General features: G+C 44.1%; 1 protein-coding gene across 2 annotated transcripts in view; it reads right to left on the bottom strand.

Moving 5' to 3' along the window:
• TMEM131 (transmembrane protein 131) overlaps positions 1-4,963 on the bottom strand; it is a 104,595-nt gene extending 99,632 nt beyond the window's left edge. For both annotated transcript variants that reach the window (XR_015704613.1, XM_087756787.1), the window contains exon 1: positions 4,753-4,963. Coding sequence is in view for 1 of the 2 variants with exons in the window: in XM_087756787.1 (XP_087612913.1) it covers positions 4,753-4,909 (157 nt within the window). In the remaining variant the exon portion in view is untranslated. The remainder of the gene's footprint in view (positions 1-4,752) is intronic.
• Positions 4,964-22,238: the final 17,275 nt, after the last annotated feature.

The raw sequence follows: 22,238 nt of genomic DNA, 5'->3' as shown, positions 1-22,238 counted from the left end.
CTCTACAGGTCAGGGTACCTCAGTCTGCCTGACGTGTGCAATATAACTGGAGGGAGAAAGAGATGCAGAGGAGGGAAAAATCAACCATTTTGAGATTACACAGAAGGTCAGAGAACGTGGGGGTCTTAACTTCCTGTCCATTGCATTACAATTTTTCCTTATATTTAATTTAGCCCAAAGACTCTGCAAACAAGTATGAGACCTTTCAATCCAAGCACACAGTTAATATTTATCATCCACGAGAGCAAAGACATAGCGCAAACTTAATGAGCTCTCCCATACTTAAGTTTCAAAAACACAGTGAGAGAGCACGGTCAATTTTTATTCACTGTGTTTTCCTCACACCGTTCATGATTTTCATGTGCTACTTCAGCTGCTAGAGTGTTCTCAGTTTGATTGAGGTCATTCTTTCTGGAACATTAGCATTAACATAAACGATAGCATGTTTTATATTAGTTCTGACTGCAGGATATGACAAACAAGCAGTATACGTTAAGAGTTTTTTATAACGTTATTTTAAACATATAAACTTTCTCCCACATCACCTTCCAGCATTACTCTACATTCGATACTCGTAGGAATTGTCCCGGATTGCCATTTTAGACATAGGTAAAAAGCAAAAAGGAAAAGCTACTTGCCTGAGATTAGACAAAATGACAAAAAAGGCATCGGAACTCCAGCATCCCAGTGCACTGTTCTAATGATAACACCTCCCTTCACCTCTTCCATGATTATTTTAGCTATCATTTATACTCAGTAACTATCTTAGTTTCTAGGATGTTAATAGAGAATATGTCAAGCTTTAGAAAAAAAGAACATTCCGCATTTTCACTGACCTACCTGGTATCAGATTTTAGATGTTTAAATAGAAATTTTTCCCAGGTCCAGCACTAAGATGTAACTTCAAAAGTTACAGTTAGGGATTGAACCTAGCCTAACTATCAACCTTGCTCTAATTGCACCAATCTTATGAGCAGGTGGGTAGGTAAGAGAACTATCAAAATCGTCTCAACAGGCCTCCAGCCAGATGGCCAAATAAAAAGCAATTTAAAAAAAAAAAATGCTGTTTTATAAAATGAAGGAGTTTTTTTAATATAAATAAATATAAATGAGTATAAATAAAGGAACAAGCACAAAACAGTTCTCAGGTTAAAAAAGCATGCTGATGTTAGACATTTGTCCTCAAAACATAATACAGACCATGAGGCTTATAGCATTGCTATGGCTTCCTTCAACCTGAAACCCAGAAGGCTGTTGTGTGCCCCCCTCCCCCCCCCAACTAAAAAATAAAAACAAACCCAAACCAAAGAAACAAAACGAAAGCAAAACCCACAGACACTCAAATATACACTGAAAGTTGTCCTTAATCCACGTAGCAATACAGAACGTGATAATTACACTAGCAAAGGGTGAGCCCACAAAAAGCCTGAAAAACATACGTATTTAAAAGAGAAATTCTTAAGTTATTTTCACCCCTCCTAAATGGCAGGAGGCTCTTTGAGACTGAATGCAGAATTTTTTTTCCTGCCATATCATTCTTTTGCTATGGGTTCACAGATTTCCTGAGTGAAAAAAACAAACAAAAAATTTTACAACATTCTCAGTCTTACTCATTCCTCAGCAATACAAGGGTACTGAGGACCCAGCTAGACAAAAAAAAAAAAAAAAGTCACACATCAGTGTTTAGTCTGAAATTGATGTTTAAGTTTTTTTGGCTGGTCCACATGCAGTTTTCTCTGCTCTCATATTTGTTCAGATACCAGATACTTTCCACAAATTCTACTTCTCCAGCACAGAGAGAGTGTACAGCAATATCACTGTTGCCCATGAGTTTGATTTACAGCTTGTATACAGAAAGAATTTCAGTTTTGCTTTTTGCTGTTAGACAAATGGCAAAGCTGTTTATATTACATTTTTACCCTCTAACTCTTTCACTAAGATTGGGGACCAGAAGCAGTCTTGTCAATCTGGAATACTCAGCATCAATCTTCTTCCTATTTGTGACAGCTCCATAAAGAACTGCCTGCTGCTCTGTCTCCATGCAAGCTTCTAGCCAGCATTACTCTTCTGTGCATCGGCTCCATCTTTCCCCCAGCTTCTCCTCATGTACATGCAAGGTAAGAGGAAAATAGTGTCTTTCACCTTCATTTTTCAGTTTATTCTGTGATATTCTGATTATTCATCTCTCACTCCTATCGTTCATCTGAGTACCTGCTTCTATGCATTTTTTTCTGTAGCAACTTCTCTGGAATATATATTGCGCTGTGTCTTACTACAGTCACCTTTGACTCAGCAGTGTAGAAATAGTACAGGAGCAAGAATGTACAACCCCAGTTCTAATCCCTCTCCACAGCTTCCTTTCTGCAGCTGTAGCGAAACATGTATGCCCACATTTGGGAGACGGAAAGGATATTCCTAGCTATTTCCTTGCTTCCAGATAATTTTTTTTTAAACTGTGCCTTACTATGTTTAACTTGACACAACCTGGTAGAAGCTAAGGCGCCGAAGGACAGAGCCTGAAACACACTCCCCTCCTTTCTTCTGAACTAGTGTTTCATTTTGAGCTCCTACCTTGGCCTAAAGGCCCACTGTCCAAGCTGGTCCTTCCCCTCCTACACTCAGTTACTGCCCCTTGCAGACTGGCGCTTAGATTGTAGTTTAAGATCAGTGGGACTGGATCTCACAAGTCACTTTCGACTTTGTCTTGCTTTACAAACTCCACTGTTCTTTTATCCAGTGTATAAACAGGCATTGCACTCAGCAAAAGGAAGACTCCAAACCAACAGTTTTCAATGTGTGATCCACAAATCCTTGCAGATCGGCAAGGAATTCTTTTAAGGGGTCCATAAAAGACGAATTTAAAACAAAAAACAACAGCAGAAACCCAAACCACCAAACCAAGACTTATTAGTGAGCTTATATGTACCACTCATAGACTACAGTCAAGCAGCAGAACACTTGGAAAGAAAAATGAGTGTCAGAAATCAGAAAAGACTGGAAAAAAAAAAAATCCATGTTCTGTATCAGAATCAAATTCACTTTTTGAAAATGACAGAAGTGTTGCTGGGATAAGTTTTAAGTAATAAGACTGTATCAATAGAAGGAAATGGTATCAGTACAAACTATTCTATTTTCTTGTTCCGTTCAAACTCTATGAACCTAAGCCTGCCTTTGTTTATCTAGGAATGCCAAGGAAGTCCACAGAGAAAAAAACAGTATCTCCTTCACCAGTGAACAAAGCCAGACCATGGCCCCAGCTGTCACAACTTTTAGGGCATGAATCAATTCCATCATACCGGTATATGACATCACTAATAAAGCTCATGAACTCATATAAGCTATTACCTGTAAAGGAATGCAATCAAAATCAGAGTTAAAAATAGGTATTTCTGAAGCATTTGAACTTTTCTAGTACCTCAAGACACTACAGAATGAACCGACAGACTTACACATTCTCACCACTCTAAGAATACTGTATCTTCTTCAGACTGTTTTCTAAATGTTAAATTCTCTGAAGAAAAAGTCAAGTGAACAAGAGTGGCTTTGACTCAAAATTGATTGTATTTTTTGTCACCTTAACATCAACATCATCATATTTGTAAAAACAAGTTACCAGGAAATTACTCAAATTGAGCCCTTCATTAGAAAATGAAAGGCATGTGTACATTTATTGATACATGCATTATTAGGATGTATTTCTTACCTCAAGTCTGGTCTAGAGATATGGCTATAGCCTCCTCGCTACACTCCTATTCCATACCCTTCTTATTCTTTTTTTATTCTTATTCTGTTTCATCCTTTCAGACCTCATCTGGCCTGATCCATTTCAGTCTCCTTCCAATATACCCCCCTCCAGTGCAGCAACTTGCTTGAAAAGTAAGTTCTCGTGTCAGCCAAAGTAAATCTGTTTTCCCTACTTGTGGAACACATCACATTTATCTGCTGCTTTTTAATGCTGTCACACAGCCATACTTTTAAGCAGACCATGAGTCTGCACCTTGGAAATGCTTGAAAGCCGTTCTCAGCAATGCTACAGAATATGCTTAGGTGTTTCGCTCGGGGCTTTTTTTTTTTTCCTTGTCAAACCACAATGAAAAGACAACGTGCCAAAATCAAAGACATCAGGAGTTAAAAAGTCCCCCTCTGACTTTCACTAAAGTTTGGAGAAAGCGCCATCGACCCCGCCAAGGCGTCGGACATCTGTCAAAAGTTCGGGGAGGCGAAGCGGGTCTCGCTGTCACTTCCAAGCGTTGCATTTCGGCCCTTTCTCAGGCAGGTTTGCCCGTCTGTTTGGCTTGGCTCGGTCTCCTGCTGGAAGCCTGCCGCAGGGAAACCAGCTCAACGCGAGAAAGCCTTTTTTTATTTTTTTTTCTCCTTCCCCCTCCCTCTCTCCTTTTTAAAGGGCAGCTCCAGCTCCATCCCCGCCGCTGTCAGGGACGAGAAACCCCGCCAAGTTCGCCCCGATCCCAGAGACCCCCCCGCCCCCAGACACACGGGCAGAGGCAGACCCGCCGGCGCACCCCGGCAGCCGCAGGGCGGGCAGCGGCCCCCGGCGGCCCCGCCGAGGGGGACGGGGCGGCGAGGCCGGGAGCCTCACCAGCCACCCCCCCTCCCCCCCCCGCCCCCGCCGGGGAGCGCGCGGGCCGCGGCGGGCAACGGCCGCGCCACGACCGCCGGAGGAAGAGGAGGAGGAGAAGGGGGGGGGGGGGGGGGGGGGGAAGGACAAGAAAGGAAAGGGAATCTGGGTCTCACCTTCCTTCTCGGCCCGGGCCGTGTGGAGGAACACCGCCAGCGCGAAGCGCAGCGCTGCGCCCCGCCAGGCAGCCGCCCGGCTGCCGGCGCGAGGGAAGGGGGAGCCGGGGCAGCCGGGGCAGCCGGCGGCGGCCGCCGCCTCCCGCCGCGCCGTCATCGCGCTGCCGCAGCCGGTGCGGGTCCGCCGTGTCTCCGGCCGGGCCGCCGCGCGCGCGCGCAGGAGCTCGGGGGGGGGAGGGGAGGGGAGGGGAGGGGAGGGGAGGGGAGGGGAGGGGAGGGAGGGAGGGAGGGGCGGGGGAGGGCGGGGCGGGGCCGGGCACGCCGCAGCGCCCTGCGTCTCCTGACGCGTGTGCCACGGGCGGGGGGGGCGGAGCTATCAGGCGAGGGCGGAAGCCGCTGCCATTTTAAGTGCGGGCGAGTCGCGCCTTTCCCCTGTCCGGGGCAGAGAGTTGGGGGAGTGGGTTGGGTTGGTTTATTTTTTTTTAAATGTGACTTTGGGTCTTGTGCAGGTGCTCGCTGTTCCTGGTGGGGTCACCCCGCCTCTTTAGTACTCCCTTCTCCCCGTCTCTTGAGGGGCTGGGGTGTCTCCCTCATTGTTTCCCTACGGAGGGCACCGGGGCTTCTCCTGCCCGCATTCAAGATGGTGGCGGGAGGGCGACTGGGCGGGGGCCGCGGCGCGCTGGCCAGCCGCGGCGGGGGGCGGGCCGTTTTCGATGGTGCGCGGGGCGGTCTGCGCGCGGCGCCCGGCGGCCTCGCTGGCGGCGGCGGCGGCAAGGGCCGCCCGGTGGGGACGTTCCTCTCCGGTGCTTGTGTCCTTTTCCCTGCTGGAGGCGCGGGAGGTTGCGGGGCAGGGGTGCCGGTAGCCCTCCCGCTGAGGGAAGCCGCCCCGCCGCTGCTGGGCCGGGCCCCGCGCCTCGCCAGCAATACAATGCGGGGAGAGCCAGGTATTGCGCGCCTGAGGCGTCGTGCGAGGCCCTGCGCTGGAGCCAGGGCGGGATACCGGGCGTCCGCCGCTGTTGAGGAAAGGCGTACCCCGGTCGCCATCCTTTTCAGCGAGGCGGGTGGCCCGTGGGGGCCTTTGAAATGCACGAAGCGAACTTGCAGTGGGGGGGAAGGCACGTCGTTACGAGTATGAGGTCGCGTATCTGTCGAGTGGACGCAGCGTTGCGCTGGCAAATGGGCGTGTTTCGCCGATGCCAAAAGGAGCTGCGATCCCAGGCGTGCGGCGTGGCGAGGCTGCCGGTCAGAGATGTGAACCCCAGCCGTAGCTTGCTCTGGATAGCGGCTGTCCGAGATCAGGACCGGTACCGCCAAAGTCATCTTGGATACGGCGGCAGAGGGAAAAGCGCAGTACACGTAGTCTCTGTTCACTGATGAACTGGCTTAGCTTTTTGGTTGTGTGCACCCACGCTCCGTTCTTAATCATTCATGTCCCTGTGGGATCAACACGTTACATTGGTTTTGAAGTGCTAGAACACGTGGTTGAATTTCAACTGTCACAACAGCATCGTGAATTTGGATAGTGTAATAGATCCAGAGTCTGTAAGGGACTGACTAATGCACAGCCTAACTAAAAATAGTAACATTTATTATGGCTCTTACACAATCATAACATACACTGCTCTTTATTGTCAAAACACCCCAAAACACACCTTTGTCAAAACACCCAAAACACACCTTGAAATTCTGAATACTGTTGTTTTGTTGAACTATGGCCACAGCATCCACTAGGGTTTATTTTCAACGGAGAAATGGAAAGTTAGAAACATTGGGTCGAACCCTTCCCCGGCAACAGTGATCATGATTTCCAGAAGACGTGTGAGGCGTCAAGTTAAAGGCTTCTATGTAATTACTAATCTTTCAAACTTGCATAATCTTTTGACCACTGCATTGAAGAAGGACGTACATGAATCAGTAACTTAGGAGCATGAGCCTCTGTTCACAGTTCTCAGAACTGCCCAAACCACAATAAATATAAAGCCCAATCACCGCTGTGAGCAGAAGCCCACATGTTGACTTCTGTGGGGGATAGGTATGTACATCAAAGAGCACAATCGAATCTAAGTAAAGAACTCAGAAGGACAAACAGCAGTTAGTGTTGCTTCTTTATTACAATGGACCCTGTATGATCTTGATTTTACCTTCTTAACTAGCCTTCTGCTGTATGTGCATTGCTTTTCTGGAAAAAGAAGTCAGCTATTTTCTATTTCTCGTATTTCAAATCCAGCATTGCACAACTGAGCAGCCAGACTTTCTCACTCTAAGTCATGCTGTAGAGCATCCTACCCACTAAAATGAATGGGAACACTAATGAAACTAAGATGTGAGGATGGCAAAATTTGCCTTGGAGTAAAAATGGAACTGCCAACTGTGTTATTAAAAAAAAAAAGCCATGATACAAATGAGAGAACAACTGTGAGTCCTATCATTATGGTACGTATGAATCTTTAACCTTATAGCATTAAAATATGGGCATTTTTTAATTGTTCTATATACAGAATGTCTTTCTCAAAAGATATTATTAGATGTGTAGAAAACAAATAGCTCGCAGTACATATTCTTCCTTTCATCTTTGTCCAGAACTCCCACTGTTTTCTGTGCAGGAAAAAACAATACAATATGGTTCAATGTCTGTAAATGATAAAGCAAAAAGCATTCTGTTAATTTATTTCTGAATTAATCTGGGTTATATTATTTCATACACGTTTGAGGCTCTTCAAGCTGCTTGGTTTATGCATGCAGTGCATATAAATATTAACATTTGGATATTGCACTATTGCTTGAGCCTACTGAACAGTTTTTTTAAAAGCAATTCCTATACTAAACAGAAAACCCCCACTTCTTATAATAAACTATGATGAGACATAGAATATAGTTCTTATGGAAATGTACTCATGTTGATAAACAGAAATTGTATGAATACTTAGACACTGAAGTTCAACCGCTGACTTGTCAGATGAAAAAATGCCCTGTTCTAGTGGAGAACACATCAGAAAGACTTTGAAATGGGGAGCCATGCTCTGAATTCTGCAGCAATTGTCAGATTTGTTAGCATGATTTCTAAAACAGAGTAAATTTAATGCCAGAAGTGGTATGGTCGGTCTAAGTTCAGTCTTGACTACCTTCAGTGGAAAGGTGTGTACTTAAAGACTGCAACATTTACTGACCTATGGTAGTTTAAAGTATCGCTCCTATGCACACCCAAGTGTAAGCTTCCAGCTGTCGGGAAAGTTGCCTTCATTGATAGTTTACACTCTTTCTGGGCAAGGAACCAGAACTGCTAAAATACAGATGTGTTGTTTCTCTCCTGCCACCTTTGCTGTGGAGGCAGAAATTTCTGGGAGAGTGGCAGAGCGGTTAGAAGCTGTAACCTCTTCAACTGCTGATCATTACAAGTCATCTGTCAGACTCCAAAAGCCATAATCAAATGTTTGAACCACCTTGTCTCTCCTGCAGGGGCTTACCTCTTCTGTGGGACACAGATCAAATCCAAGTGATGTTGCACTTTAATAAATGAGAAATGTTCGTGGGGTCCCTTTCTCAGGTTCTGCTGGCAGGACAGGAACTCACAGTGGGAAATACAGTCTCTTAAACTGGCATTGAGATTTCTGTCGTGAATGTGCCCCAGGTTACTTCCTCTTTGCTTTTACCACGTTGTACGTGGTCAATTGGTTGAAAACAAACGAAGCGAAGAAAGAAATGGAGAGAGAGGAGCCTGTTGGATCATGCAATCAACTTTCTTGCTAGTGCAGACTTACTCCCGGTAGCTTGTTTATTAGTATTTTTTGAATTCTTTTTTAAATAACTATAAGAATTCCCACCACTTCCTCTGAAAAATTTGCACAAGCTCTGCTCTTCACTGCCAAGAAGATTTCTGATATTCAGTCTTTCCCCGCCCTCTTTTCATTTACTCCTACTTGTTCCCATATGTATAAGCCGAAGTATTTCCTCGCCATCCTTAAGGTTTGCATTACTTAAGCATTTGCTGGGCTGGAGACGTGCCTCCATCTACCTCTGCTTTAACAAAACTAGATGTATTAAGCTCTTTTAACCTTTCTCTATAAAACCGCTCTTCCAGATAATTCTTGCTGCTGTTCCTTAAATTGCCTCATTTGCCTCGACGTTATGATGGATTGCACAGAAACGATGCACATACCAGCATTGAGTCTGCTGGGGAAAAGTTGTCCTTTCAGAAATGTTTCAATAAGCTTGAGCTGCCAAAATGAGTTTGCATCACTTCAGTGCTTTGCATCAGTTGGTTACATTTTTCAGCACCCTAAAACTGGTGTTACCACCCTGGTGTGTCTTTTACTTGCCGATACTTTGCAGCTCTGGTACTTGGCTGGACCTGTGTGCTGAAGGCAACCCTACAGCAAGGACAAGTGGCTCAGGGCTCCTCGCCTCTGCTTCAGTGTCCATGCCAGCTTCAGGTCATTGGAGGGCTTTGTTTCCAACATTTTATTTATGGCATTGCGAAACTCATGCATGAAGAAACAGAGTAGATATGATATATTGGGGTTTTAATATTCGGGATTGTCTGCAAGATTTATTTTCAGTGAACCCTTGTTACTTTTTACTTAATGACTCTATTTTCTAGATAAACAGTGGTAAATTTGCTTCTTTATTATTTGTTTTGCTTCTGTTTTCTGTTCACTTAATCACTCATATGATCATATACCTAAATTAAAATCCAAGATATGTCATATAATTTTTGTTAACCCATTGAGAGAAAATATCCTTCATTTCTTTAAGAATTTTACATTTTATGAACTAAATGTAATGATCCAGAAGTTACTTTCTCAGAGAAAGGGATGATCACCTTCTGATCGGGCTCGTCATTTATGATACACACTTGCCCAATGAGAGCCTGCTTTCATCTTTGCCATGATAAAAGCCATGACACTCTTTGTGATTTTGGTTTACCCGTTTCCTCTAATAAAAGAAATGATGAAGTATTTTGCTGGCAATAGGGCTAGCTGTAGTATCACTGTTGTGAACTACAATGGGAACTGTCGCTGTGGATACGTACCTGGAAAGTGGCACGCAATTAGCATTTGACCACCACTTCACATTTCCCTATTGCTACATCAGTGTCATGCAATTGCCATATCATAGCCCCTCTCTCCTACTGTGATCCCGGCACCAGACAGAATTGGCTGCTCTGATCTGGGATGACCTAATTAGTTGTGTCTGGCATATAGGTTTGATATATAAAAGGTGAAGGCACCCAGAGGAGGCTGGCTAGAAATGGGTGTTGTGCGGCTGTAGTATAGTGACACGAGCTGTCCGTGCTGAGTGACAGACCACTGTTCACCGAATGCGTTATCGGTGTCCTCGTGCCCTGTCCTATGCGGTGCTACGCACTGGGACATAGCGAACTCGGGAGATACACCACAAAGGGCTCCATCCCGCCACAAAATCCGACGCAGCAGAAGGCTTCAACACCAGGTTAGCTCTGCGCATCAGAGTGCTGTCAGTGAAGGGAACTGCTCCCGTTTGACCGTGTGTGTGTTAGATGCCTTGCTAGTATGATCCAGACTTTCCAGATTCATTCCCCAAGGGTACAGCCATACAGCCCCCTTTTGCTGCCAGCACAGTAGTATTGCCTCCTCAGTGTTGGCACCCTGGCAAAATTTCTGGTGTAGCTGATAGGTATTTTGGTGTGACAGCAAGGTGTGTGTGATATTTATTCCCCGCATACTCCACGCTGATTCAGCAACACTGGAACTTTGTAACACAGGACTCCTCTCAATGATAGTCTGGTAGAAAACCAAGACTGCTGACATGGTATCGTAGTGCGGTACCCACAGAATCATGCTAGATAGCTGCTAATTGTGTTGTAAATTCTGTATGTTGATTTTTCTGCTGGAAGAGGAGGCATCTAAGTGCAAAAAAACCCTTGGCTGCAGAAGCAATCCACTGATGCATTAGAAAGACAGAGAAAAGAGGAAGAAATAGAAAATGAATGGGCCCGAACAGAGTGCTGACCAACCGAATACCCTGTTCAGCCCAAAGATACACAGACGACATTCTTAAGTTCTTAAAGCTTTTGTGAGTGTTGAAACTTCATGGTAAACCTGTTCTTGCAGTTAAATGGGATTCTACCAAAATGGTGATATACTCCGCTATGTGTGTCTTTTCTCATGAGCACATCCAACAACATTGCAATGATGTGCCAGTGCCAAAGGGTATCCGTGCCTGGGTGAAAAGATGTTAGTTAATACTCAGACTGGTGAAGTGCGAGTGATTTTCATGGCAATTTGAAAATGATCAGCATGCTTGATCGTTTATCCAGTTGTCTCCATGCAGATTCAGAAGCCCAGCCACAGACACCTCCATCTGAAATTCTTGGCCAGAGTTTATTCAGTCCCAGATTACCTGCCAATGCATGTGGAACCCAGATATCCCTATGGCATAGGAGAGCATTTTTGCAAGGTGCTGTTGATTTCAATTCATGAGCTGAACAGAGCAACAGATGAAGCATGCAAAGAGGGCACACATCAGGCGCTGTGGATTCTGGTTGCTGCCTGGGCCCCTGATCCTCAAAGAAGGAGACTGAAGTCAGAGACATCTGCACACGGAGTTCAACTTGCGAGATGAGGCAGGATGAAATTCTGAGGGTAGAATTTGATTAAATGCCTTAAAATTTGAAAGCAGCTCCATCCGTTTCTTTCTGCTTTCTGTGCTTTTGGTGTGTCTTCTCCAGCTTTTAAAGATCTGTCTTCTGGAGGAGCTTGAATAGTTTGATGATTAGCTTCTTCTCTTTGCCCTTCAGACAGTTCTAGATATTTTCTCTATCTTAACCGAGTCACATGCTACATGATATGAAGACTGAGTAGGTGGGTGTCTGGATTTTCCTGTCCTTTCAGGTAGCCTATGTTATCATTAGTACTGGCATTCTGGGTACAGGCTCTCGGGTGTGCACTTCTTCTTTTTTGGCCCTCTGTCTCTTTCATTTCTGTTTCTGGGTTGGATTGTATAAATGATGGCTCTTCACTGTTGTCCGACTTCCCCTTTGCTGCTGTGGGTAAGCATCTCTTTCGGTTCTGCGTGTTAAAATAGAAAAAAAAAAAAGAAAGATGAGACCAAAAGCTAGGGTAGACTCTCATGGTGCAGCTTTGTAGCTTTGGAAAGACCTTCCCTGGTATTTTATTGCTGTGGACTGATTGACATCACTTTAACATGTCTCCAAGTGCCTATTATCTCATCTCTCACACTGGGAAATAAAGGCTCCCAAGAAGCAATACAGAGATATTTACAGGTGAGGGTTAGCCCCAAGGTCTATAGGCTGTACTAGTATGATCATTCAAGGCTCTATTCCCTCAGCTTCCATGTTTATTTGTGACCTCCCCACCTTCTTCTAAATGTGCTATGCTGTCCTTTTTGTGCTATAGGCTCTGGGGGAAAGAGTGGGGTCTGCAGAGTTGAGGTACGGAGCTCATGAGTGTTGTCTCCTTCCTTTCACTCTTCAGAGGACATACCAGATCTGTCAGGGCAGAAGAAAAGAGAAGTGGCACCAGCTGAGTGGGACAGGAGTAACACAGCTCCTGCAAGAGGTTTCACTAACAGCGTGGGGCTGAGCAGTCCTGCAAATGGGATATAGCTGGTGCTTCAGGAATTGGCTGCAGTTCCTAATGCTGGCTTGTCCTAACCGGGCTAGCATGTCTTACTGTCCTGCAAAATTGTATCTAGTGTTTATCAAATCCCAGTCTGTATAAGCTGAGATATGGCTGAGTGTGAGACATCCCAGTCTTTTGTTATACACCAGAGTATGAAAAGATTCAAAAGATGAAGCACTGCCTTGGATGAGGAGCTGCAGTAGGTTGGAGGGCCAAGGAAGCCTGAGTTGAGGCTCCTGGATAAGTAGTCGATTTTCTTGAAGAAGTTCATTTTTAATAAGAACTAGCTGCTCTTCTTCCAGGTGCTGCTCTCCCATCAGCAACGCAAGAGCAGTCAACCTTGCCTGTCTGAACTGAGGTATAGATGTCTGGGCACGCATCAGGATGGAGGTGGAATTTCATCTAACAGAAAGAATAGAGGGGAGAATTGAAAATCCAGAGAAGACAGAGCATTTGGGAACTGGTGCCCTCTCTGGAATATTAAAAGACGTTATACATACCTCAGGGGTTATGTCCACATGGACGGGTGTGGAGAGTTGCTTCCCTACTCTTGCACTTTGAGCTACCAGGATGCAGGCCAGCTCCGATACGAAAACTGAAACCGCAGCGGTGTGACACTGTGCTCACGTTTACCATAACCACTCTCTCTGCAGGACTTATCAACACAGCTCTGAGCTTTTGGTTAATGCAGCTACCTGATATCCAGCCCAGTCTGGCTTACATCCAGCTAGCTCAGCCCACAAGCAATGGCATGCACCACTCTGCACAGACACTTTTGGTTAGTTGCAGTAGTCAGCTCTCACAATGGCTTCTGCAGCAGTCATACATGGGTACAGAGTGAACTGGCAGTCATTGCACAGTGGAAGCAAACTGTTCTTGTGACAACAACACTCTTGGTATATAATTTCATATTTCATAGTATATAATCCCTTTGGATTGTTCAAATAAAATGTAAAAATGGCAATATATTGAAACCAAAGAAAAAAAATTAAAACCAGAGCAGCTCTAAACTGGCATATTTTAAATTACTTTGAAATGAAATTAAGCTTTTCAAAGACAAATGGGTTTCTTGTGGCTCCAAAACAAACAGTAAGCAACAAGATCCAGACTTGCTTGTGCAGAAATGATTTAGGTGGCGAATGGGGAGGAGATGGTCATAGAGGGTTGAGCTGAATAAAGTACATTTGCAAGTTCTTGAAAAACCCACGTAGGAGGGAGTCCCGCAGAAAATCTGTAAACTGACTATGACTCAACTTGATCCAGATAAGGTTTTCATAGGGGGATAAAAGATAAAACCTCTGATCTTGGTTGCTGTGATAGAAAATTGAGTAATAAACAACGGTTCTGTTAATGTCTTGATCATAGCTTACACAGAATTTTCTCTTGCCAACATTCCTCTGCTTCTCATTTTACTTTGACACAGCGTGATTGCGTGAGTGTCTGAAGTGACCTCAACAGCTCTTCCAGGAGGAGGCCTGACTCCTTGTAGGCCACCAAAGCTGGACGTGTCAGAAGAAAGGGACTAGATGAAAAGCAGCCAAGGGGACTTCCTGGGTGGGGATTGTGCAGCCAGCCATCAGTCTGCTTTCATGGAAACACTAGTAACAGAAACATCCCCAGGGAACCATTTGGGCAAACAGTGATGACAGATGGATCTGGGGAGTCCAGCTTCTCCCTTAAGCAACATCTGCTGGTGCTGGAAGTATCCAGAAAGCCACAGCACGCTTAAAAATGAAACAAATAAATCTGCAAGAAGAAGAAGAACAAAGCAAGACAAATTAGCTGCCAAAGTACCTCCTTGCCACGATAACCTGCATTTTAACAATAAAGCTGCATGAAAATGTTGCATAGCAGCAGTCATGCCAGATAGAAAGCAAAGATCATTCAGTATCATAATCAAGAGTCTGAGCCCAACAAGGGATGGTCATGTCCAGAACTTGCAGGTATTAAACTCTCGATCCTGCTCGAAATATGGTTATTTACTATCCCTTCTGGTTTACCTGCACATCCCTCCTAAAACATGGGGAAGGCAAAACACTTAAAAATACTAGTAAGTGAAGCTTTGTTAGATTCTTGTGTGGTTCGTAAGTCTTGTGATCTGTTCAAAGTCAGAAAACTGAGGTACGAAATGGGTACGCTGACTGAAAGGCAGCAAGAGGGAACACCACGGCTTTGAATAGAAAACCTATACATTTATAAGAAAAGAGATGAGAAAGCATATTTTTGAAACTACTGTCCCTAATAAAAAAACCCAAAACCTAGTGCTACAGTGACATTCTATGAAATTCTCAAACTTGTTACTACATTTGGTCATTGATAAATAAGTTGGTACCCTAGTGCCTACCTATATAGAAAGCTGTGCAAGTTTCTGGAGCACAAGTGAAAACTGAGTTATTTATAGTTTAACATTTCATTTCTTTTCTTGCTTCAAATCTTTGAAACCAGTATCATTTTTAGCTCTTCAAAATGCAGGGGCACCAGTTTCATTTTTGCAAACCTACATATTTAAAGGAGGGTGTTTAAACAGTGCTGGCAACTTTGTATTTCTAAATGTTAGTGTTCTGGTTTTCATCTAAATAAAGAAAGCAGGATTAGCAGTTGAAAATTAAGTTTGTAAGCTCAAAAAATATGGTTAGAAAAAATACGTGGAAAAAGAAAAATGGCAATTAAAAATATCCGTGTTAAAACTGGACCGTAACGCCTGCTGCAATGTTACTGTTACCGGTGCAGTTGCTGTAGAAAGTAGAGTACTAGGACCAAGTACAGAAGCACAGGAATTAACTTTTAGCTACTCCAACAGGGCAGAGCCCTGTGAATCACACTAGGAAGCACAGATCAAATCCTCTTATGTAAACATCATACGGGGCTGGCACTAATCCTCCGTGCACCCTAGGAGGACTGCTGATGTGGCATTCCCCAAATGCACATTTGCTTTGCGTAATTGTGGGCAGTCGTTCTCGGGCGCAGGAGGCCTAAGTGTAAGACTTCGTATCGTCTGCTCAGGGTGAGCAAAAATAGATGGGGAAAAGCAAACTCTTACCGTGGCTGTGGGCTCCCAGGGCCACCTCATACACCTCTTGTGGTCACTGCCCTCCCCAGAGATAGGATATCCTCCCCCAGCACACCAATGTCCCACAGCTGGGTCCAAGCCCATGGAGACCCGGGTGGCCCATCCCGGTCCCAGGTCCCGCTGGATCTCCAGAGCCATGTTGCTGGTGTCCCCTTGGGTTTCCCAGTGGTTTTATGCTTCAGTGCAGAGTGCTGAGGACCCGTCTCCTGTTTCACACCAATGTTTAACTTGCTGAATCAGGACTCCATGAACTGATTCAGACACGGTTTCTGGTGACTAATGCCAGGCACTCCCTTCCTCCTAGGCAGCGGTAGCTCCTCAGTGCTCCCAAGCCCTGTTCAGCCAGGCAGCTGCAGGACTGGAGACCAGATGTGCTGCTTTCCCCCACTGAACAAGTGGTGACGGATAAGGCCTTATTTCAGGTGGCTGGTTTTTATTTATACAACAGTGCCAATTTGTAGTCTGAAGTTTTGTTTGGTTTTTTTTTTAAATCTGTCTAGTTATACGATCATAAACTATAATCCCTGCACACACAGGTCCTATAGTTTACAGGACTGGTCTCAAACAGAGTCTGGGTGGGGTAGTGTGAAACTCCTGTTGTTGCTCTGCTCAGCCAGCTGGGATCAGATGTGAAATAAAGCAAATACCTTAGGAATACTTTTAGCACTGAAGATTTTATGGTAGGCATAGTTTTATCTATGTAAAGCTGTCTTCTACCAGGTTGTTTTATCATTCACACATAGAAGTCTAAGACTTAGAGCAGCACTCTAAGCAAAAGCTCTGGCCCAACTTCCATTTGCCTCTCCTCACCCATCAAACACAAAAAGTGTAATATAATACAAACACAGCAATTTCCCACTAAGACAACCATACAGCACCACTGCCAGGCACTCTCTGCAACTTTTCCCTATTTTGTTTAGCAAGAATTTGAAAGCATCAGCAGTCTCATCACTGCTGTGATCTCCGTGGTTGCAGGAAGCCCACCAGTCCTCGCAGGCTCCAGTGTGAGACTGCCTGCTCAAGTCTGGGGGATACCCCGCATTCTTCATTCTAGATTATCAGTGAGACAAAAATGTTTGTTCTGTAGACCAGGCCCATCCATTGCACGCAATTTGTCTCTTGAAGGCTTCAGTGCAGAAGCCAATGACATCCCCAGCTAATTAAACCTTCTTAACTAATCTTCTAAAAAAGCTTCAGAGATCTTTTGGCCTGGGCTGGATCTTCCTCCTGTGGGTTTTCTTGCGTGTCTTCAGTTTTCATATCTTGAGTTAGATAATTTCTCATCCTCTGAAATACCTCTGGCATATGCATGAATATGAAAGGTACTCTGCAGAACTTGCAGTGGTTTGTGCTCTGTCTTAGTTTGTCAGTGTCAATGTAATTGGATGACCTAGACTTCCAGTCAAAATCAATAAGACATCCTGCTCTTGACTGCAGGAAAGTGTGCCGCTATTTTGAATTGCATTTCTCATAGTTATTGCAGAGCTTTGACTCAGTTGTTGAGGAAGTTGTTGAGGTTGTTTTTTTTTTTCTTTAATAGTTGCAGTATGGGAAGTTCAAGATGATGTAGATGCAGTCAGGCCATTTTCCACCACCCAATGTAATCCTCACAGTTATCCACTGTGATAAGAAAAAAAGAGATGCAAGGGCACATTGTGGTACGTCACCTGATACTACACGCAGTTGCATTGCTCAAATCCTTGCAAATTTAAGGAAAATAGGTTGTATTAGAGCATTAGTTTCTACTCTTTGTCTTCTGTGAATGTTTTTCTAATTTCTAGACAAAGTGGGATGTTTCACACTTCTTTGCCATGACATGCTGTGAAACGTTTGGCTGTTGTCCTTAGGGTCTGGTAACATCAATCGCATTTTTTGTTCTTACTTAGAGCTCAACTTTTGATGCTGTGTGAGGCAGCATCCTGACAAGGAGAAAACCTGACGGCACAGCTGTAGTTTCAAATACTCCAACAGGTTCACATACGCGTACTATTGCACAATGACCTAGTTTAGAGCTATCACAGGGGGAAATTAATCTTTGTCACTCCATAGTCATTCTAGAAGCACCTGAAGCCCGGAGAACTCCCTGGAGCCATGTCTCTTCCTGCCAGCTTTCTGTGGTGGGGTTCAGTTCTGCTCCAGAGCACATTTACTTGCTTCAGTAGCTCAGAACCCCTCCAGGCTCCCTAGATGAAGGCAACTCTCAGTACAATAGCAACAGAAATAGTGATCGCACAACATAATCCATTGAGTTTTCACACACACCAAATTCAATGTGAGATTAATTTCTTTTGGTGTCCGCATTAGTAGCTCCCAGTGTTATTCTGGCAATACATTTTCTTCCCCTTCAGATCCTAAGCATTTTTTGTGGATCATATTTTCACCAAATCACAACCCTTTTCAGCTGTTGATTTCTGCAGAGAGCAGCAGGTGCCTGGACAGCTCTTCACACATGTTGCTCCGGTCATTGTGTGCTGACATCTCTGCAGCTCCTGCTTTCCTGGATGAGGCTTCCCTCCACTGGGCAACTCCACCTCCTTTGGCCTTTGTCTCTACATCATCTGCAAATACCATCTGGCCCGGGGCCCCCTTAAGAAACAGCTTCTTTCATCTGACCCATGGGATGCCTATGAATGCATTGCACTTGGGCCTCCTCCAACTCTTTAGTCACCTCACTAGAAATGATTCCTTGAAATGCTGCATCTGGTCTAAATGACTCACCCTGAGGCTGGGAATTCACAGCTGATACCTTTAAAAAAAACACCCTAAATTTCTGTCTCAGTGTTTATAGCTCGGTGGGTAGCCTGTCCATGGCATTATCAGTGACGTTATCTTCCTCAGCTAACAAACTATGACTGGCCTTTGTGCAAACTCTTTTCAAAGTAAATGTTAATACAAGAGTTTCTGATGGCCTCCCCCTGGGCACACAGTCTCACTGTATTACTCATTCTGAATTCAATACACAAAGTTCTGCCTCACTTAAACCATCTTCTGCCAGAAGTAGAAGGAAACCCCTAGCAAAAGCTTCCTCAATGCAAATAACCGCCTCTGCGGAGGTTGCCCCATTGCTGCTTCTTGGTTTGCTGTTTATTCGGCATTTCCAAGGAGCCACGTTTCTGCTTTTTTTCCTTCCTGCACTTCAAGAAAAGCTTTATAAGACTCTGCTTTGCAAGATGCACAGCCTACATATTAAAAATTGTGGCAAAAGGCTATGGTCTTGCTTTCCAGAAGCACATCAAGATCCTGTCCTGCTTTCCCTTTACCCTCAGAGGGTATTAGCTCAGTGACTGGAAAGCCCTCCTACTCAAGGCCAACAAATTTCTTCGTAGAAGAAATACTTTTTCTGTTTTAAGCCCACTGCTGCAGGTGCAAAGCACTCAAAGGCTACCAGGGAAAGGCAGTAACATGTCCAGCACGGAGAGCAGCATTGCCTTCCTTTGCTGCCGCTGGCTCAGAGGCAGCAATTACAGTATAAAGCTGCATAGCATGTTATTAATAAAATACAGCACCATCTTTTGGAGGAGGTGCTGTCTGGCCTAATAATTTTAAACTACTTATTCCCTCACCTATCTAGGAGAGAGCAGGAACTGGGGGCTGCAACCTAGAGGCAAGGCAACTGAGTTGCCAGAAAAGTAATGGTTGAGTTAAAGCCACGGACAGTTTTTATGCAGAGACAGGCTTAAGTCAAGTCAAGGCAATGACGAGAGACTCACAAGACTCTTCTGAGCCTGAATCTGGCCCTTGAACTGGGACCTAGACCTGCAGAGTCCTGCTTTTAGGTGACCAGGCTTGCTGCTAACATACTTTTCTGGGTAAACGAATGGCAACCGAGCCAGTTTGCCAAACTGTCTTGTCCTCGTGTCAGAGTGAAAGAATATTGACTCATACCTCAGCCAATTTGGTTTATGGTTGCTGTGTGTTCAGAGATTAGTGGGGTAATCTAAGGCACTGATCCAGGTAGGTTACCAGTACCTTTGCAATAAAACATTTGTTTAAGACTTTGCCTCAAGTAAAATAGATGTTCTTATGAAGATCAACATTAGAATCATACATAATGGTTTTTTGTTCTCTTTTTTTACTTCTTCACAGAAAAGAAAGGCCTAGAGTAATTTCTTACCATGGCAGTACAATCTCATTTAACTTTATAAGCTCTGTAATGTAGAATGACTTCCATACAGCACAATAGCTGATGTGTAAAGATAAACAGCATTATTTTATTATTTCTGTGACTCACTTGACATCAGTCCACATTTATTCATACTTTGAGGAGCATATTGATGGGTAGGGAAATTTGTTTTAGTTACCAAGCAAATTAATATTTTAGTTCATTTTATTTATGGTGTATATCTACCACTGTAATAAAATGCAGATATTTAGGACAATAGTGCTTTCTGAGGCCTGTGGCTTGTGATCTCAGATTTGTAGGCAGCAGATAGCTTTTTTATTCATTTATGTCTGTGGAGGAACTGGAGTTAGTAATGCTGGTAAAATAGCAGCTTCTGAATGTTATTTCCATACGATCTAGCAATTATAGCATGTGCCATCACCTGATAACTTAGTTGTTCTCTTGTACAGTCCTCACTCCGATGGTTTCAGATATTTGAATTCTTTCGTCTTCTCCCAGGGTATCAGATGGCTCTAAACAGTGAGTGTGGTCTAATAGGCTCTATGCAGAAGGCTCTGCCTTTTTTCTTTCCCTGATGGGGAAATTGCTTAGTAAGCAGGGCCTTCTGGGCTCATGAATAGAAATACCGGACGCGTGGCCGAGACCCCTCTATCTGTGCCTGTCTCCCTCTTGCTGAAGGAAAGCCGGTTTTCTTAATCTTTTTCCATCATTCTGAGCGTGAGAGTTATTGATCCCCTGTTGCCAAAGGTATCTGAGATCTGCCCAGCCGTCTGCCCTTCCTCTGGGACTGCGATGCTGCACCTCCCGTCCCTGCTGCGTGACTCCAGTGCTTTCCTTTCGCAGAGGGAGATGGTCCTTTGGCAGCCTTCAGCCCTCATCCCGTCACACCTGGTAATCTGAGTGCCTTCTGCTTACCTAGCGTACTGTAAACTTTTTCTTATCAGTAAAAGCCTCTGACAAAAGAGGAACTCAGGATGTTTTATAAGGAAAAAAAAGACCCAACTAGAAAAACACTTATTTTCTAAGGTGATCAAGAGATCAGTCATAACTGTCCCTCTTACTCATTCTTCCAGCTACTAGACGCTTCTGCAAAGAGTACTATATAAAACCAATAAGCAGCTAAATGCTTCACGTTGCTGAAGAATTGATTTATGTGTGTTTCAGTTCTTCAATCTGTTCCATTCCTGTGAAGCCAGGAATGAAGAACAAAACCACCTATATGTTAAAAATGCTAACAGAAATCACTTAAATGCAACTATTTGAAGTGGAGGAAAGGATACCAGCTACAACAGGAAGATCAACTTTTTCTGGCCGTTCTACTGAGCAATCTTTGCTAATACTTGGATCAATGAGCATTTCTGAGATACATCACCAGCCACAGCATCAGACTTTTCCTAGGTATAAACTGGAAAACAAAGTTGTGCTTTCTGCTTATCTTCCTCTGATGATTTTCCATATCTCCGTTGTCCCACCGCTTTTTGTGTTTGACTGCTGAACAGCTTTTGGTCACGGGCTTCTTTTGACTAAACAGATACAGCTGAAGTTTTCATGCTGCCTGAATTCTTTAATTGGAAAAGACTCAAGACAAATATGAGAGGCCACCAGATCCCTTCCTGTCATCTGTAAATAATTTTCAAAGACTACAGAGAATGTTGTAGACATGTCAAGTTTTCAGTAATCTCAGGAGCAGGAAGGGAAGTTCCTAATATAAATACCAAGTAGTATATGTTATCTGTCCTGGGAGGCCATCATGCCGATCAAACTGAAAATACGCTCTTCAGTAGAAAACTGCCTGCAGTTTTAATTAGCTATTTTTTTTTTGCAGACAGAGTGCCATATTTACCAAAGTGTAGGACAACCTTGAATGTAAGGTGACCTCTCACTGTCTGTTTTAGCAGAAAAAAAAAATCTAATATCATTGTGTGCTGAAAATTCCCTGAATTATCATTGCAACCCAGAATGATCCTACGTCTAACAAGCCCGCTCTAATGCCTGATGGAGACAAGAGAATTAATGTGGAGCAGGAAGTATGCTGGGTGTAAGGGCTGGGCTTTGCTCTTAGATGAGGCAGTCCATGCTGGTTCCAGGTGAAGTCAAGAAAATGCCAGAAAAAAAAAGTTGTACCTCTTTAAATCTTGAAGGGTATTTCCAGGAAAATTTCTGTAGAGAAGTGTACAGAAATGACAGTAAAGACTTCTTCAGTAAAGAGCATGTGGATTTGTGCCTATGATACATAGATAATGACATAAATGCTACCTGTAGGCAATTATGTAGTTTATGGGATTCTACAACATAACCCATACATTGGTGGAAATAATTATATCAGTAATTAAAGGTATACCTTGTGTCTAGATCCTAGGATCAACAACTGTGGGAAACCACAGCAGGTTCAGTATTGGGTTTGGTAACCAGATTGTAAAAGAAGGAACCACGAGCTACAGATATTCCTTGCTAGTAGCAGTGCCTTCAGCTGGCATTTCAGGATGCTATTATAAGCAGTACTACCCTAAGAGATCCTTTTGAAACATTCGATAAAGTCACAAAAGTAATTACATTTTTGTCCAACTTTATCCAGGAAATAAGGCACCTGGAGACAATCAAGCCTTTCGTATATGCAGCCAGCCAGATCCCATGCAGAAGAGCTGCCTTCTGTTTCTGAGTGCTGCTTTGCTCT

Source organism: Nipponia nippon, unplaced genomic scaffold, assembly GCF_047370975.1.
Source record: "Nipponia nippon isolate SJK-2023a ecotype South Korea unplaced genomic scaffold, ASM4737097v1 scaffold_2, whole genome shotgun sequence".
Classification (NCBI taxonomy): domain Eukaryota; kingdom Metazoa; phylum Chordata; class Aves; order Pelecaniformes; family Threskiornithidae; genus Nipponia; species Nipponia nippon.
Note: the sequence above shows the minus strand (reverse complement) of the source record. Positions and strands in the feature narration are given on the sequence as shown.